The sequence below is a fragment of the Dicentrarchus labrax genome, unplaced genomic scaffold, assembly GCF_905237075.1.
Source record: "Dicentrarchus labrax unplaced genomic scaffold, dlabrax2021, whole genome shotgun sequence".
NCBI classification, from domain to species: Eukaryota; Metazoa; Chordata; class Actinopteri; family Moronidae; genus Dicentrarchus; species Dicentrarchus labrax.
This window is the reverse complement of record NW_026136719.1, coordinates 25291316-25309773: the sequence shown is the minus strand read 5'-3', so window position 1 is coordinate 25309773 and position 18458 is coordinate 25291316. Positions and strand designations below refer to the sequence as shown.

General features: G+C 41.0%; 1 protein-coding gene across 12 annotated transcripts in view; it reads right to left on the bottom strand.

Annotated features, from left to right (window-relative positions):
* Positions 1 to 18458, bottom strand: part of celf6 (CUGBP Elav-like family member 6) — a 136074-nt gene that overhangs the window by 19371 nt on the left and 98245 nt on the right. For 4 of the 12 annotated variants that reach the window (XM_051380280.1, XM_051380286.1, XM_051380277.1 and 1 more), the window contains 6 exons: positions 16500 to 16579; positions 7323 to 7496; positions 6293 to 6440; positions 4912 to 5061; positions 4031 to 4093; positions 3380 to 3460 (listed from right to left, as the gene is read on the bottom strand). In XM_051380280.1, the coding sequence (XP_051236240.1) occupies positions 3380 to 3460; positions 4031 to 4093; positions 4912 to 5061; positions 6293 to 6440; positions 7323 to 7496; positions 16500 to 16579 (696 nt within the window). The remainder of the gene's footprint in view (positions 1 to 3379; positions 3461 to 4030; positions 4094 to 4911; positions 5062 to 6292; positions 6441 to 7322; positions 7497 to 16499; positions 16580 to 18458) is intronic. The other 8 variants (XM_051380281.1, XM_051380283.1, XM_051380287.1 and 5 more) reach the window with 5 other exon arrangements.

Here is an 18458-nt window from a genome sequence, read left to right as displayed (position 1 = left end):
TTATAGACTGCTTGCACTTTCCCCCAACAAAATACTGTTACATATTCAGGGTTTTTCCAACCACAATCTGATGAATCCTTTTTTTAATATATCTTTTTAATTATAGTTGTTATTTTGATAGGAAAATGCAATTGATGTCCTAGGTACAGAGCATGGTAGATCTTAGAACCGAAAAGTGACAGTGGTTTTGTGTTATATATTGACAAGGAAGTCAAAGAGTTGCAGTGTTGCAACGACGACTCTTAACTGACGTCATCTGTTACAAAAATGCCACTAAAAGAAAATCTTTTTGACTTAAATTGTATATCTAATATTTTGTCCAGAGGGAGAAAGTGCTAAGATTCAAAGTGCAAAACGATGACATGTTGACAACTTGATTTGCCTGCATTATTCATACCAGACACTTGGCTGTATGACTTGTACATATACAGCTTAGGATGAGAAGTCATTTGGTATGATTCTCATATGCAGAATTTATTATTATTTATCTTTGAAAAGGAAACTCTGATTTTACACATCAAAGTGTGTTTACAGGTCTTGGAGAGTACTGCTGCATATGTGAGTAAAGTTTTATAAAGCATGTTGTGGCTCCAAAGGGAGCTGTGTGACAGAAATTGCCTCAAGTGATGTCACTTGCCGAATGGGGCTGAAGACTACAAATTTGAAAATTGGAAATATCTTGGTGTGTGGAGTTAGACAGAAGTGAGCTTACCAGACTTGCTGTGTGGGAATGTAGGCACCAGATTTTGACAATGAAGAAGAATGTGTGAAATAAAAAAAGACAATATCCCTGGTTCTGCTACACCTAAGACCACCCTGTTTGTTCACCCACTCCCGCACCAGAGATCACATCACCCCTGTCCTTCAAAACCACCACTGGCTCCCGTTCAACAAAGAATCCAGTTAGAAATTCTTGTCATCACTTACAAAGGCCTCAACAGTCTTCCCCCCTCCTACCTCAACGACCTCCTGCACAGATATACTCCTACCTGCAACCTCAGATCTACGGACTCCAACCTCCTCACCCCCTCACCCGCTCTAAGCATGAGACCTGGGGGGACAAGGCCTTCTCCGTTGCTTTCACCCTCCCTTCCTTCCTTTTTATTGCTCCAGTTGTTTTCTTTTTGTTTTGTTTCGTGCTGTTTTCTTTTTTTTTTGTCTTTTTATACTAATATCGCCTTTGCTGTTTCTGTTATTTTTCTTTTGTCATCATGTAAAGTGTCTTTGAGTACCTTTTAAAGCTATATAAAATATATTGTCATTATTGTTATTATTATCATTAATGATTCTGCTTATGCAATTACTATGATGCATTTTACCTAGTTAGTTTGCAGCTTTGATTAAAAGTTGAGACATTTTTAGTTTATCCATAAGCAGTTGTTGTGCAGTGTTTTTACCGATACGAGTCGGTAATCAGTTTTAATGTGATGCGGACCCCTGGATCGATCTAAATGTACCATGAACTGGTCAATGGTCCGATTCTAAAGTTTTGAGTCGTGGACTGAAGCTTTGCTGTTAATAGGTTTACAATTGATGTATACTCTATCGTGACATCACCCATTGGTTTGTGGGGTACCGTTTTGAAGCCTTGAGTTTGTCATTATAGTTGTCAGAGCGAGTTGAGCTGCGCACATTGGCTGCGCAGTTTGGACCCTAGCAGGAAACAATGGTGGCTCGCCTGGTCACACATGTTCTTGTATTACAGATAAACAGTACACCTAAATATGTTTCTGAAACAATTTTTTGGTAAGAAATAGGCAACACAGTTTTGTGTTTCCTGTGGGACGTTAGAACATACTCTCTGAGAATGGCGTGGCCACCTTGTCACTCATAAGGTAGCATACCCATCTTTATCATCTATTTTACTCTAAATTGGACCATAATGTACAAAATTAGCATTGTGTTGCATGGAAGAAGACTGGAAAGACAGATTGTCCCTAAGAGACGTCCTGATCACACCTATGAAGGCGTTGAGGATTCTGTGGATGTTTCATATTAAAATGCATTGTCCCTAAATCGTATCATAGCCCATGTATCTCGATACATAGCAGATCATCTCAGAAGGGAGAGATGCACACCCCTAGTATTGATATGTAACATGTAGCTGTGCTACCTAAGATGCTCCACTGAAGTGAAAAAGACACATTTTCAGAGAAAAGAGAGTACAGTGAATACTTATCTGGTTAAAATTATACTTTTGGATTTGTGGGGATTTTCTTTGTTGACTCTCTCTTTCTCTCTCTCTCACACACACACACACACACACACACACACACACACACACAGAAAGACTGAGAGAATGTATTGTTGAAATTGCTAGCTTTCAGAAGGAGGTTGAAGCTGAGACTTCACTGTGCCTGGTAGTCAGGTATAGGTGTCTCTTGTTAAATGGCAGGGCTGCAGACTGTGGCAGTGGACTGAGACAGGCTGGGAAAGCAGCCAAAACCCAGAGGAGGCCAGAACTCAGACAGGCCACTGGCTCAACCAAGAATAGCTTCTGTGTGTGTGTGTGTGTGTGTGTGTGTGTGTGTGTGTGTGTGTGTGTGTGTGTGTGTGTGTGTGTGTGTGTGTGTGTGTGTGTGTGTGTGTGTGTGTGTGTGTGTGTGGCTGTGTCTGAGTGTGTATGCATTACCGTCATGCATTACATGACTTTTATGATTCTCGCTAATGATTAAAATGTTCCAAGGTAGAAGTGAGAGATGGGAACAACTGCATGTTTTTTTCTATGGTGTGAAATTATGCCGGCATGTAAAGCGAGCATGTAAGATAAGGATAAGTTTTTGTCTATCTGTACTTTATCCAAACAGTTCTGTGCTGTGACCCTGTCATGCACTCACACTACTGAAAAAATGCAAACATAAACTAACTTTTCCTCTAGGCAATGTTTGAAACACTCAATTTCAGAGTTCCTATATTGAATATTCATGCCACTCTACGCTGTCTCATACAATCATATAGATGAATAATTGAGACTGACGAATGGCGTCAAAAAGAGTGATTTACCATCATAGTATATCCTATGCTTTATTACATCTGATGCTGTGGCATAAGAACGAACACTACACTAGGAATGGTAATAAATGATTATGCATGCAGCTAATTAATCTGATGAATATTTATAACCACTTAAACACATTGTAATGGACTGATTAAGCAGTCCAACGCTGCGAGTTTGAATTAGTGCAGTTTTTGAATAATGACAGAGTAACTTTCCATCTCACTGCTAATGTTCTTCTCTTTAAATGGGGAGCCTTTTTCTCACATTTTCCCCAGCCAGCTTTTTCCCTCCCTCGCTAATTCAAAGCAGTGCAGCTACATTAGAATGGAACATGGCAATTATCACCTTTTATCTTGGGTGGGCGCGCTTGCTCGCTCTTACCTTCCCTCTGTTGCTGGGGAATGATGGTTGGTTGCTGGGGGAACGCTTGGCTGATTGGCGCATAGGCGGCAGGGTAGGCTGCTGTTGCAAAGGGAGAACCAGAATGGAATTTTTCACATCTCCATTTTCATATTTGACACAACAAAAGTCAAATCATTATTCCATTGTTCATTTGTGTCCTCTAGACATTGCATAAATAAATTGCATTATGACTTGGAGCCTGGGCTCATTTGGCTGTGGATCACTACTCAAAGAGTATGGCAAAAGGGGAGTGGAGTGCGGTTCAACTGAGCAGAAACACAAAGGGTGGGAGTCTTACACCATGTTAATAAGAGCTGATGTCAGGCAGAAAGCAGTGGTTATGAGAGGTCTATGTCATCTCACTTGTAGGAGGCTATGGCAGGTTCAGATCCACAGCTCTCAGTGTACTTTTGGAATTAAGATTTTTTTGTGTGTGGGTGTGTAATCAAGTCAACGGAAAATCCTTTTGCAATCCTAATGTAAAGTAGCCTAATCCGGGAGGAAATTGGCTGGTCCGGCTATCTCTACCTGTCATAGTGTCTACTGATGTGACACACAGAAAGGGAGAGGGGAGGGAAAGGGACAGATGGAGGAAGTGAGGGAGTAGAGGAGATAGGAGAGACGGATCACCTGCGTAGTGTTGGACGCCAGCATAAGCCTGTTGGAGAGGGTCGGCCACTGTTGGACTCTGTGCTGCAAAGAGACGAAAAGAGAGACAGAGAGAGGGGGGTGACAAAGAGGAAAATGAAAGCAAAAGAGACAAAGAGGACGGAGAATGGTCAAGACAGACACAGAGACAAAGAGAGAGATAGAGAGAATGTTAAAGAGCGAGACAGAAATTGGCTTAGCTGTAGAGAACCATCAGGGGGTAAGATCACACAGGGAGTGGGAGAAATTTGGGTTGTCATATCTCAGTTCTTCAAAATGCCTGTTCGCCCCAGATGTTTGCATCAAATATTAACAACATGCCAAACAAACCACTTTGTAGTTCATTACAATTGCAGCTGCCTTTGCATAATGCACAAATGGGGAGTGTGTGTCTGTCAATTCTTCAGGAATCAGTCCCAGACAACATTAAGAAGCTGAGGACAGGCTGAGGCACATCAAATTAACCATAATGGACTGATGGATGAACTGATGGATTCATCATGATACTAGGGCTGGCTGCTCAGAAATCTGCCAGAGACACAGTTGATTGACCCTCAAGCCTTAAACGCTTCAGTTCAGATCAGAAAAAGATGTAATGAGAGTGTGAAGTAAAAAAGACTCTTGTCAACTTTTAAACAGTACCTTGTGATATAATTCAACGTGTCACTGACATGTTGAACTTGCATTGTGGCAATTAGGTGATGGTCTTTTTTTGAGACTCAAGTGCAGGACTAAAATAATCAAACAGTCATAGATCACTATGAGTACAAGCAGCTGATCGTAAGTGTCAGGGTCAGAGCAACAGTCAGTAGATGTTACAAATATATCTCATGTTTCTTTTGTGTATACCCTGATTGACTCACCTGGGTAAGGGTGAATACCATTGGTGTAGATGGGCTCAGAGGTGGGCTGCCCATTGCTTTGAGGCGGGAGGGCACTGAATCCGTTGACCCCGATAGGAGCGGCTATGCTGGGCACGGCTGTGGCAGAGATGCCCGGGGGTGTGCTGGTGCCTGCAAATAGATACAGAGCCATTATGGAAACATCAGGGTATATTTAGGTACTTTTTCACAAATGTACTACTATATAACAAGCACATAGTGGGCCCTCATGAGCACAAATGTGTACCCTTTGACCCACCAGTGTAGTTTGGTACAAATTGGTACCAATTCAGGTTGAACTAAAGGTACAGTTACAGTAATCAGTCAAAGTACCACACTGATTTAGCTGTAGGGATGGCACAGGGGAAAACACACTCATTCACCACTGTAATAGAAAACGATAAAAGTACTACACTGATTTTCTGATTTTGTACCTTTTTTAAAGGTTTGTGCATGGGGTACATAACTGCACTTTTGAAGGTACAAAAGCCAAAAGTTTGCCTTACAAGCTTACAACCATGATGTACAGTAAATCGGATGCAGGGACCTGTGTCTCTTCTTCTAACCACCTTTCCTCCTTGTGGTGATATTCCAACTCTGTCACCTTGTCAGTGCCCTTTTGTGCTGATGGATTTTTATTATTTTTCTAATCCAGGTGAAGGACATTTAAGTCATGTAGGATTATGTTTGATAGGTATTACCTGGTATATGTAGGACTTGTGGATTACAAATGCCAGGTACAGCGTCAAGCCACTTTATTTAATACATTTGCAATGACCCTGCCTTCAGGCGGCCTGCCTACTTAGTGTCGAGCCATCAAAGCTCCTCATGACAAGGGCCAAAAAGATAGTTCAGACTGGGGTCCAGGATTATCTCACACAAATCTTTGCTCTTATATTGTATAAGCCAAGGACTCTGCATCCAAAGTCATCGGATTGGCTGTGTTCCCAGAAAACACACACTGTCACAGAGACACAGAGGGAGATAGCAACAGACAGAGAGAGAGAGCGAGATAATGAGAGAGAGGAGGAGAGAGAGAGACTATAATGTGGTTGCCAATGAGTGTCAAGGAATGCTGTACATCTTCTCCAACCATGCCTCACTCAATATAAGGCTCTGCTTCTGACAATTCAACACTGGCAATGTCTGCTTCTTCTGAAAATGAAACCTACATCTTAACAAATGTAACAAGGGCAAAAGCAGGAAGGCCTAGAATGAATATATTACTACTGCTTCTATAATTCTTGCTAATGATGAAAATGTTCCAGGACAGCTGTGAAAAATGGACAGTGTGTTTGCATGTGCCTCTGCTCTTGCACCTGTGCCAGTTAGTGCGTGCATGTGTGTGCCTATTAGTGTATACCTGAGGACGGTGTCATGGGAGTAGCCACCAGGCCATTGACATTGAAAGCTGCCATTTGCTGCATTTGCGCGGCAGCGATGGCTGCCATGGGGTTCAGGTAGGACCCTTGTGTTGCTGCCATCAGGGCTGCTTGCTGTTGCATCATCTGCTGTTGGATTAAAGAGCAGTGGGTAGAGAGGCGATGGCGGGAGGGATGGAGGGAAGGACAGAAAAGGAAAGGAGGGTGAAATAGCCGCAGGACCAGAGCATGTTTACTCTCACATCTCTGTTTGCTTGGCTCATGCCTTGTTCTTGAACAGAGTGGTCTGTGTTGCCCTGCAGCGTTGCTTCCCAGCTACTGTAACACTGCTCTGGCCGTGTGCTCATTATACTGACACATTATAAAGGCTATGCGGTGAGATGACTTTTGCAAGTTGGAGACTATGTATACGTACTGTATATGTATATGTGTGAAAGAGAAATGGGGCTGCGGTGGCAGAGTTAGTGGAGAGATTGTGCGTGAGTGGGCGATTCTCACCTGTCAGGGTGAGTTGTTAGCTACTGTGTGAGTGCAAAATCTCATAGACTCTAACCCAGACTGTGACTTTCATGTGTGAATATGGGTAGGGGGTGAGTGGGTATAGGTTCTTGGTAATGACGTGTGCTTCTATTTAAGTGCAAAGGCATATGTGTAAGTAGAAGAAATGTTAAAGAGTCAAGCTTGGGTTGGCAGTTTAAATTCACAGACCAAATCAGGAAAAGTGGGAATGGAAAGTGAGTATGAAGTGGATGCTTACAACTGTATGAAAGTAAAACAGTGTAGTGCTGAGCATACATGATAAGCAGCTTCCCTGGACAAATTAAGGAATAGACACAATATGAAAAAAAGCAGTGCAGCATTTTCTGTAAAGCCTCTGTAAATTTGGGCTCAGCCGTTTAATAGCATGAATTACTTAAGGAGTTGTTCACCGGTAGAGTCACATGCCTAGTGGGAGAGAGTGAGTTCAAACCTTAAATCACAACAGTTTTTGTTTTCTTTTTTAAAGCTCACCGTCTCCTCCCCCGCCGGGCTGAGACTTACAGCATGAGAGTAGGCGCCATAGGCCCCAAACTGGATAGTCATGGGACTGAAGATGCCGAGCTGGCCCGCCATCTGGTGCATTCTGCGCAGGGTCCTTTCCTTATCAGTGTCTGCAAACTTGACCACCAGACTGGACGAGGCACCCTAGAGGGACATGTATATTTACAAGGTTAGTAAAATATGGAACCAAACTTCCACATTTATACTTTAAACTTTTGTTTTTGATAGTTTTTCACATTCCATTTTTGATCCGTGTTCCTTTGGTGGAAACTTTGCAGTGTATTTTCATGCTTTTTAATGGCTGCCGGGAGATTAACAAAAGCAAATAAACATAAAACAAACATCTAAACACAAAATATCTAAATAGAAGCTGAAAAAGTACTTTGTGGCTGTCAGACTTTCAACAAAGTAGAACAACTCATAATGCCAACTTTTGCAACTACCATTACTTTCAATCAGCAGTGTTTTGCACATTGCACCTGCCACTTCAGCTGGCCAACCAGCTAATGTGTTAACCAAAGCTGTCTGTGAACATCCTTAGACTGAATAAATAGTTATTCACTGGGACAAACAACAAAGCTATAGCACATATTCTGTAACCACAGCAGTTTGGAATACTGATCTCATCGATACTGCTTTATTTTATTATCTATTTTTTATTTGTATATTTATTTAACAGAGACATTGCACAATACATGCATTGTGCCATCATGTAGGCCACTGATGCGCCGGTTACAAAGATAAGTAGGAGATGAAAACCTTATACACTCACTGACATTGTTATATTTACCTGATAAGTCTATTGCTCTAGTAAATATGTGATGCGTTTACTGGTGTGTAGTATGAACACTATCAATCTGACCATAACCTAAATATAGGCCATTTAGAAACAATGTTGCCAAAGCATGCATAGCATTTGCATCTTTTATTGTGTGGTTGAAAGTAGTTTTTTCCCAATGTGTGTGTTTCCATTAGGAAATTACCTACAACAAATTGTTGGCTCCATAATGAAAAAATGCAGAGATGGTCTGTATTTGCTGTCTACATCACCACAAAGGAGAAATAGTGTTCAGAATGTTGTTCATTTCTGTCATCTGATGTCCAGTTTACACAACATTATCAGCCTTCAAGAGCTAATATCTCTAAGCCAACGAGACCAGTGGAAGTGAATGTGCACCTCTCATGACTGCAGTCATTTAGCTGTCAGCGTTAAATGGAAGAGAATAGTGAGTGATATTTGCTTTTGTGAACTTTCCAACTGCACTGTATACACTGGGAGTGAACTGTGATCCTAACCAGATCCCACAGGAGTCCCAGTCCCCCACTGGTGAAGCTCCACTGAATACAGTACTGGGTAATTAGGTCTGACAAAAGCCTTCGGCATGTGGAGGGCGAAGTATTGACTAATGGCTCTGCCTTATGGCAGATATAGTTCCATATTGATGTCCGTGCTCCTGAGTTTGCATCCAATTAAATCATTTGAGAGACAGAGACCAGAGTCAGTTCCTCATGTGACATCCAGGCAAGGAGAGAGGGAGGAGTGTCTGTGTGTGAGTGAGAGACATAGAGATAGATATAGAGAGAGAGGATCAGGAGGCTGCCAGGCAGAGAAGACAGCCACAGACACTGTCAAGAGGACCAGGCTCCTATTTAATTACAGGCAGTGCATGCTGGGAAATAGCACGGAGAACCACCAGGACAGAAGGACACAGGCAGCCAGGGGGCAGTCAGGATATGATTAGTAAGATCATAAAAGCAAAGACATGGGGAGAAAAGGACTCCATAATCACAACTTGGATTCATCTTTCACAAAATGTCTTATCCTGACAGGGTCAGTACAAGTGAGGCTTTGATTTAGATTTCCATATTTTCTTTGGGTGTACAAATTGAAAATGTGTGTGAACTGCAGGGGACACAGTGGCAGAAAAAGATGAGGCTGGCCAGTGTCAGTGATGCTGCTCGTGTTTTTTCTGTACACAAGTTTATGTGACTCTGTATAAGAAATTGAAATTGACAATGCCAGACCAAGCTGCTCCACAGGTCCAAGTTAAAGCTTGAGAGCTACCTACAGGAGGCACATTACTAAAGCAGAGCTATCCAAACAGAAAATCTAAAAAATAAACAAACTTGGGTCCTGTGAAGCTGAGGATTGCTAAGAGTGTGAATTCTTACTGTTGTGCAGCCTTACTTCATGGTATTTCATAGAAATTCACAAAACGTGTGTCCTATTTTTGTAAGTGCTTCATGAAATTTTAAACAGGAACAGCTAAGTGATAGTGCCGTATAGTTTGCCAGGGTGGTCTCGTGCTATGTGGTTTGATTAGTCATGGCTGCCGCAGCAAACCTTACATAATATCTGTTCATATCCAAAATCTTTCTAAAAAATATTTTTCATTGTTTTTATTTACTTTATATTTTACCCTAACATCATTCACCACTTTCTTGTGCTTTATCCTCCCCCCAGCTACTGTTTTTGTTCTTATCTATTTAAAAAAAAAAAAAAAAATGCATTTTGTCAAGTTCTTTTTCAGCGGCTTTGCGGCTATTTGACTAACCCAGAGTGTCTTATAAACATTCTATTAACCCAACCAAGAGAGTGTGTTGGCTGTAGATAACTGTGAATAAGAGGATGGGGAATGGAGGAAGGCATGAGCATGGACCCCAGGGACAGTGTGTCTCAGATGGGATCCTATCAGAGCCAGCCAGCACCCCACCTCAGGCCAGAGGAGACCCATCTGGTGTTTCTCCCTCGATGCCATTTCAATTAGTTAAATCAATACTCCGACATGGCGCAGTTAACGGCACAGTTTTTTCCTCTCTAATTTCATTTCATCCCACCTCCTGACCTTTTTCAGTTCTTTCTCAACTTTTGTGGGCCTGTTGAAGGGACTGGGCTGTTGGATTTAATGAGGCTGGCACTGAGCAAACATCTTCCTCCAGCGCTGTTGCTCAAGCCTGCCCACAGCACGGGGGCCTGGCATTTAGATCACATTCATTTTCTGCTTTGTGTTTCTGTGTATTTTTACATTCATTTAATACCTCATGAAGAATGCATTGTGAGCATCAGGACTGTGAAAGCCTGAGGCTGCCTGTACCCACTGCACCATGACTCAAAACTCTGGCCTGGTCTGGTTTCTCCCAGCAGAGTGCTCTGCTGTAGACGACAACACGGGAGGAGACCCATTCTGCAGTGTCTACACTGAACAGACTTGGCAGCAGCACTAAAGGACTACAACAGCCTCTGCAGGTGTTGTCAGCACTGCCACTCATGTCAGAGCCTAGCATTTCTGACTTTCAAAGCATAAAAGCCCAAATATCCCCTCTAAAATAAAAAAATAGAATCTTCTCTTATCCTCACTCCTGAACAGGAGAATTTCATATCCTCACATTTCAAGCAGATGTATTCTGACTAGATCCAAGGCCTAAGCAGAGAAAGAAGATTTCAGAGTGTGATCCCCCTCTCGGATCAAGAGTTTCTATCCACATAAAGAAAGAGTAATATGTGGCTAGGTAATGAAGGAACAGGTGGCAGCAGACAACAGACACTGGATGCAAAGCAGCCACTCCTCACTGGTAGCAGAAAATCACAAGCTGACAAACAAACAGAATAATAACCTCTACCGGCATGACTCCTATACCTGGGGAGAAAATGAATTCGCTGAATTTGATAAGGGCCAACAGGGAGCCTTCACTTTTGACAGGTACAACTAAGGAATTTGTCACAGGTTCAAAAACTAATCTAATTTCTTGAACAACACACTTGACTTGTGAAAATCTCCCATATTGGATTTTGTATAGGCCACAAAATGTGTAGATGGAAAAATACACAACGGTAATTGAGGGATTAGAACTCAACTACACCGGTGAAATGGCATTATGCTTTTATCTCTGTATTACTGTGATACAAAGACACTGGTGTTAAGTGTGTAGCAACAGGTAAACAGACACTCATCTTCCAGCCTCTACAGAGGCTTACAACAATATAATATAACAACACACTCATCGAAGAGAAAACTGTCTTTTCAAAAAGCATATTAATGATTAACAACTAATATGCTAAGAACTTTATTTCTCCCCCATTCAGGAAAACTGTAACAGCTACCTTTAAATGACAAATGAAACTTCTAAAGTTGTCTAAGGTTATCTTCAGGCTTACAGACTCTAAAAGTGTTAATTGAGAATCTGTAAGAAATTAATTGAATACACCATAACAAGTTTGTTTGGTAATTGGATGAACCCCCTGTGGGCTTCGTATTCAACTCTCTGAACCTTGCTACATCTCTGCTAGCCTCATGGGAGGACTGTCTCTCATTAGCACTGGATGATGCTGTCTTGGTCTGGCCTTGCTGTCCACCACATACTGCTGCAGATGCAGAGCAACTACATCAAGCCAAAAGACACAGAAGAAGAAAACTGTCATTCATAACTGTATTTTCACCCGTGTATATTACAGTGTGTAAATAACAGTTTTCACTACATGAGGAGCGCAAAAACACAGAACTTCATGTAGTGTGTCAGCTACAAGCCTGCCGAGATTCTACAATAGTGTGGCGTTAGATGAATTGTGTGTTGCAGTGACAATGCTCTCTGGCTGGGTCTTATCTCTCATTAATCCAGAACTATAGTATCACACACATGCACACTCTTGTTCCTGCCAACACCGGCAAACTCCACAGACCCTGTCAGCCACGCTGTGACACCGAACATGACAATGTCTGCAATTTGCTGGGTGTTGTCTGCCTGCCCCCAGCTCTGCCATTTGAAGTTTTGCCACCTGTGCCTCTGCAGCCTTACTGTAATTCAACAACTGAACCAGTTAGAGTGCCTGTTCTGTGCCCAATCACCTTTTAAGTTAATTTTGGAACCACCTGCAATCTGCAATAAACATCAATTAAAGCTATGACCCGATCTATCAGCGCATGCCCTTCAGTGGCATCCCTTGCCCTTAAGCTTTATTAAAGCCTTTCATTTTGGGCCAGCGTATTTTGGTGCAGGTATTATTTATGGCATGTGTGTATGTGCCAGGTAACACAGATGCTGGAGAGAGAACATTAAGAGGGAGAGAGAGACAGAGAGAGAGTGAGAGACAACTCTTTGTTCAAGGTTCATCCAGACCTCACAGCTGGCAGCAAGCAGTGAGCAGAGCAGCCCACTCTCTGAATCCTGCCTCCTGTTAGTCTGTTGTTGACGACATGTGGCAGTGATATTATCCAAATTAACTGCATCCCCCATCGGTACCAAAGCCTTAGTTGGATACTAATGGCCACCTTGCCTATTAATCTGAGAGGAAGTTGGATTTGGGGAGAGGAGGATAACAGGTGCAGGGATAGAAGGGGAGAGATATGGATATTATAGATTATTAATGAACTTTTGGATGGCTCTTGATCCGCCCCAGGTCTGTTTGGGGCTCCATATGTTGCCTTGGACAGTTCATCTGCAGCAGACCTCAGGTGGCTCAGTGGCCCAACCTAATGCAACTGTGCCTGGGCTACAGCAAGACAAACATATGCACAAAGTGCACAAAAGTAGTCTGCATGAGCCAAATTTTGATCTGTACAAGGAGGCAAAAAAACTGCCCCAGAGGAGTCCAATTATGTAAATCTTCTGGATGTAAACATATTCTGTTGATTGAGTCAACAAGATATTTTGAGTAGAAGGTAAATATCTTGATTATAATCAAATTTCAGTAAGAGGTCTGTCATAATTGTGCATGATCAGTGTGCAACATGATTATACTTTGGCTCATGGCCCACTGCTTATTAAATTTTGACCCTTGTGGTTTACATGCCAAAAAGTTTGGTCTCTACTGAGCATAACAACCACACACAAAGTTAAACCGACTGTACCACTTATTTCCCTCCCTCACTACTTCAATGTAATGCAAAATGAGGCGGCATCAAAAAGATGTGTAAATTACATCTGGCTTCCAGGACACTATCTGGCTGCCAGGAAGCGTCCGTAAATATTTATTGCGGAACATCAGTGAAGTGTGTGAAGGTGCGGATGTCTGCCAGAGAGAGAGTGTACTCATGTGTGTGTCCAGCTGTGCAGTACTCGACACACACCCAGCACTGGCAGGGATGCTTCGTAATTCATCATTTCTTTAGCTTAAGCCGTTTGGTGGCCTTGTTCAAGCCCAACAGAAGCATATCCAATTCATAATTAACTGCAGCTTGACAAGAGTTACAGGTTTGGTGGCCTCATTCTTCGACTAAACAAATCAACACCAACTAATGCTATTTCATGCATCTCATAACTACTGTATATCAAACTAGACCAATGCACCATTATCTATGGTACTCTCCACAATTTCCTACAGCTAAACTGTATTCCACACCACTCAAAAGCACATTTAAATCTCTGTCTGTTGTGTAGTGCAGTGATTCCAACCTGTGGGTCAGAACCACACTAGGGGACACCAAAGCTACAGACAGAGAATTGTATAAAAAGTTCCTGAAACAATCAGAAAACTCACCTCTGATGTAATATTCACAGGAAATAATCTGATCAAAATTCATCCAAACTGCTCGTTTTACACAAACCCTCAGTTATTGTGTTAACTTTTTGTGTTCATTGTGTCAACATCAGTTGTTCTGTACAGTTAATATCCATAAAATATGTAACTTAGTCAGAGGTTGTCAGTTTACCCAATGATAGAAAAGGGGTCCCTTAAGGATAAAAGATGGGAAACACCAGTGTAGTGCAATACAGACCACTGACGATTGTGATTCACATGCAATACACCATTCTCTTTGAATGTGAGGTCTTGTCCTCTTATTATGTTTCCGCATGCTGTATGATTCCGTGTAAGGGTCAATATGTGTTGTCAGCAGTGCCATGACAACCAACACCTGTATGTGTGTTCTATATCTGTAAAATGTATGAAACGATTCTGATGCAATGTGATTTACAAATGGGCTGAGCAGCAATATAAGTCGTATTTATAGCTCAACATTATGCCACAACATATCTAGATAAATACCCCAGCCTTGGGTAGATGATACCCAGACTGTGAAGAATAAATGCAGAAAAGCTTAAAGTTAATGGGGGCTGATAAACTGCAAGTGTCCCACAATATTATGAAGGGCTTAATTTTGAAATATCAGGAAGCAGTTAAGGAAGCAAAAGTGGCTTATTAATCTGACCTCATTTTGAACATCCATCCTAACTCTAGGGTGCTTTTCAATATTATTGACTTACTTGTTAACCTCCCTTCTAGTCATTGTAATGAAGCCTCCCTTGATAAGTGTTTTCAAGTGTTTTAAATGTTTAATATTCTTTCACAAAAAGTACCCCCCTGACAAAGGCCAAACTGTCACTGTTAATAATTTGGCTGTGATTAGCTGTTTTTCAGTCATTCCTCTGTAGATCTATACAGCTTTCTCCTATGTTGCTGGAAGATGCTATGACTTGCATGAAACCCTTTACCTGTCCCCCTCCATAGTATAAAATATTCAGCAGCCTGTATGTTATCTCTATAGCACTCTGACCTTTGTTTAATGTTTTTGTGCAGTTAGTGTCAGAAAAGGTTTTTACCAGATTCTACTACTTCCTTAGAAACTATTTTCAACAGCCTTCATCCTTATGAAGTAGTGTAGTTTGACATAGACTGTATTCATCCATGGTTCTACTTGGATGTAGCAAAAGCAATGACGCATATTTATATTTAGGTGTACCAAATTGTAATACTACCTGTCTAGCCATTCTCATAAATTTCCTAAACAGCATATAAATGTCTGAAATAACCTTTTTTTGGCCTACTACCTCAATTAAATTGCTTCACCATGAAGATGACACACTGTCTCCCAATGTAAAGCCATTAATTTCACACTAATTTCAAATTTCAGGAACAGGTTAAGAGAGCTGTTCAAACTATTAACTTTTGATAGAGGACTATTTCCTCATGCAATGAGAAACATTTTAATCCATATGTAATCAGAAAATAGTCATCCATGCTTTAGTTTGCTCTGTATTAGAACCTTTCCTGCTCTTTTCTCCCACTCAAACAAAAGTGTCCTGATTTGCACTTTTACTCTGATTGGCTGTCATTATCAGAAGTTAATTTTAATCAATTGTTTAACGACACTTTTCCCCTTTAACTATCACCACAATAAACAAGTGTAAATTCAATGTCGAATGCCCAAACCACAACATTACAATTTAATAATGGGTAGTTATGCTTTTTGTGTTGTTTAATCATTGTGTAGCGAATAACATTGTAAATGAACCTAAGAATAAACTCACACCTACACTATCATTTTAGATTATGCTTGAGCTATATATGCATAGTTATTTATTTTTTATGCCCGTCATCCCACGACTTTAGTTTTAACTGTTATATATGTTTACATATATAGTATAATGTCTGCTGAGGACAAATTCAAGGATTCATGTGCCGTGCAACGTAATCATATCTTTATAAGACTGTGAATGTAAACTCTCTCTGTCTGCTGAAAAAGTAGTCTGAATAGCAGGAGAACGAAATGGATATTGAGTGAAAAGACAGATACAGAGTATGCAGCTGTGCACTGTAAGGTAGCGGATGCTGACAGTGTGAATTTTTTGTGTGTGATAACACACAGCTTGAATGTATGTGAGATTGTGGACTGTTGGATGTGCTTTGAAAAGAGTCACCGTGGTGACTCACAGCATACATATATGTATACACACACTCACACTGTATAGACTAGAGGCATACAGTACGTAAAGGTGAAAAAATAGATATAGATAATAGATATTCTTTCGTATGTATGTTTCTGTCGTAAATGTATGAGATTTTTTTCAGACACAAAAATACTTTTTAAATTTTAAAGGCATACACCCTCCAGTGGGCATGTGCATGTGAAAAAGAAAACTTTAAAGGAAGACTTGGTCTCTTGGCAAGGTAGAAAAACAGAATCAAAAATTCCATCAATCTTTGTTGTAAACTTTATCCCAGTCTACCTGAAACCTTTTATACAACTGGGACCACAAGGGGAAAAGGCATAAATAGACGACCAAGTGACATTACATCCCTTGCAAAACGTCTAAAACTGTCCACATTGAGTGTAAAAGCAATTCTTTGTAACTGTGTTAAAATAATGTTGACATTAAATGTAATTCTGTTGTTAGAACACTTATGAGTGTGCTTCAGAGTGTGTTACTTACAGGCATAGTCTGTCCACCATGTAAGCTGTTGATGGCGGCCTGCGCTTCTGCGTGGCTGGAGAACTTGACAAAGGCACAGCCTGTATACACAGAAAACAAGAAAAATAGAAGGGAGGGGAACAACGTCAGGGAGATGGCCTTGAATATTGGAAAAAAAACACAATTCATTACCATTGTTTTCATGTTATCTGGTTTGTAAATATATTCTGCCATTTGTGTGTTCAGCGCATAACTCTGAATAAATCAGTCTAATTGTAGTGAAGGCATTAGCTGCGTGGAACATCCTGTCCCTCGCCCATTTCTAATTCCACCCCCTCCACTTTTGAGCATGGAGCCAAGGCATTTACTATCCTGACTTGTTTGTGATTATTAATCTGTTTAATATTTACACATTGTGATTTGTGTGCAGTCACTCATAAAAGAGATTATGATGACAAAGGCATAGTATTATAATCTGCCTATCTAACCGAATCTTTGCTCGCATATAATTTCAGATGGAGGGGGGCTTTGCTCAAGGGGCATTCAAATCATCTTAAATCTGTTGTGTAGTTAATGCACAAAAGGAAAAGTCAACATAAAAAGTTGGCCTGAAGACAAGTGAACGGTTGTTGGCAGCAGTGTTCTGGAGTCTCATTGCATTAACATTTCAAATGATGTTAAAAATGATTTAAGTAGATAATAATAATGCACAATATGTTTTTTTGGAAAGTTACATATCTTAACCACATGATTAAATAGTACATCAGTGTGTAGGTAAGGATAGGCACAAAACTACTGAAAGATAAAAAGAAAGCTAGTGAACTGAAATACAGTGGAACTGAAATGTGGTAATTTTCCGAAAGCCATTAAATTAAACAGGAGCTATTTCTCTAAGCTTTATGGTCGTCATAGACTGCACAAGGTATTCTGTTATGTCCTATTCTTATCCTTGCCTTCAGGTAGCTCATGTGTTAAGTCAAGAGATACCTAATTAACAAACTCATGGATTAATTCTGCCCCTTTTCATTAATCGAGTAGCACCAGTGTTTTAGAACCAAGCAGGCTTTCCTGAGTTAAGTCCCCAGTTCCCCAAGAAATGCTGATACCTATTTAAAACGGTTACATATGTTCATATACATTTATTCACTCTACATTCTCAAAGGAGTCGTGATGATTCATTTGAATTACAAACACTGATTAGTAGGCTCAGGAGATGTTCTGTGTCTGGCAGCGACCCATTCACTCCTACATCTCTGGAGTCAGCTTTGCTTCCCAGACAAACAAATTAATAATTTCCTGACAAAATCAAAAAAGATTGAACTGAGGGACACGCAGTATATGCACAAGCAATGGATGACAATTTTCACCTTCACCTGAGGCTTTTCTATCCACTTTCCAGCTACACAATAAACAGTGAGCAGTGAGACTGCTGTGTGCAAAAATGTGGTGAGTAGTAAAGGCCATGTGTTTTCTGTACTGTCAAATGTCCTCAAAGCTGTATAGATCTACAGAGGCAAACAGATAAGTCAAAGAAGGCTTTGATTCTGTCACAGCACTCTAGCAGCCTTTTACTTCACTTGAACGCCCCTCCGGGTGGAAGCAGGAAAGGTCTTCATTTGTCCAACTGAAATGCATCAGCCTACTGTGTGCCATTTGACTGCAACTCTGTCTTTGAAGGAATAAACACATTTAACCTTTGCAGTTGAAATAATAAGGGGGCAGTTTGTTCTTGCAAAAGCCTTTTGGTTTTGTAAGGCAACATAACTTGTTGTTTCCCTAACAAGGCTGTCAGATATTGTGCCAGAATCCCAGTGACCCCAGCAGCTCAGTGCAACCAGAAAGACACTCAAAACTGCAGGGTTTGGCGTACAACGTCAGTGGCAAAGTCAAGTCAAACATACAATGTCCTCAAATTTCTCCACCCAAAAATCAATGCTGAGCCTTGCTTTTCCTGACCTAGAAAAAAAGTTAAGGGACACA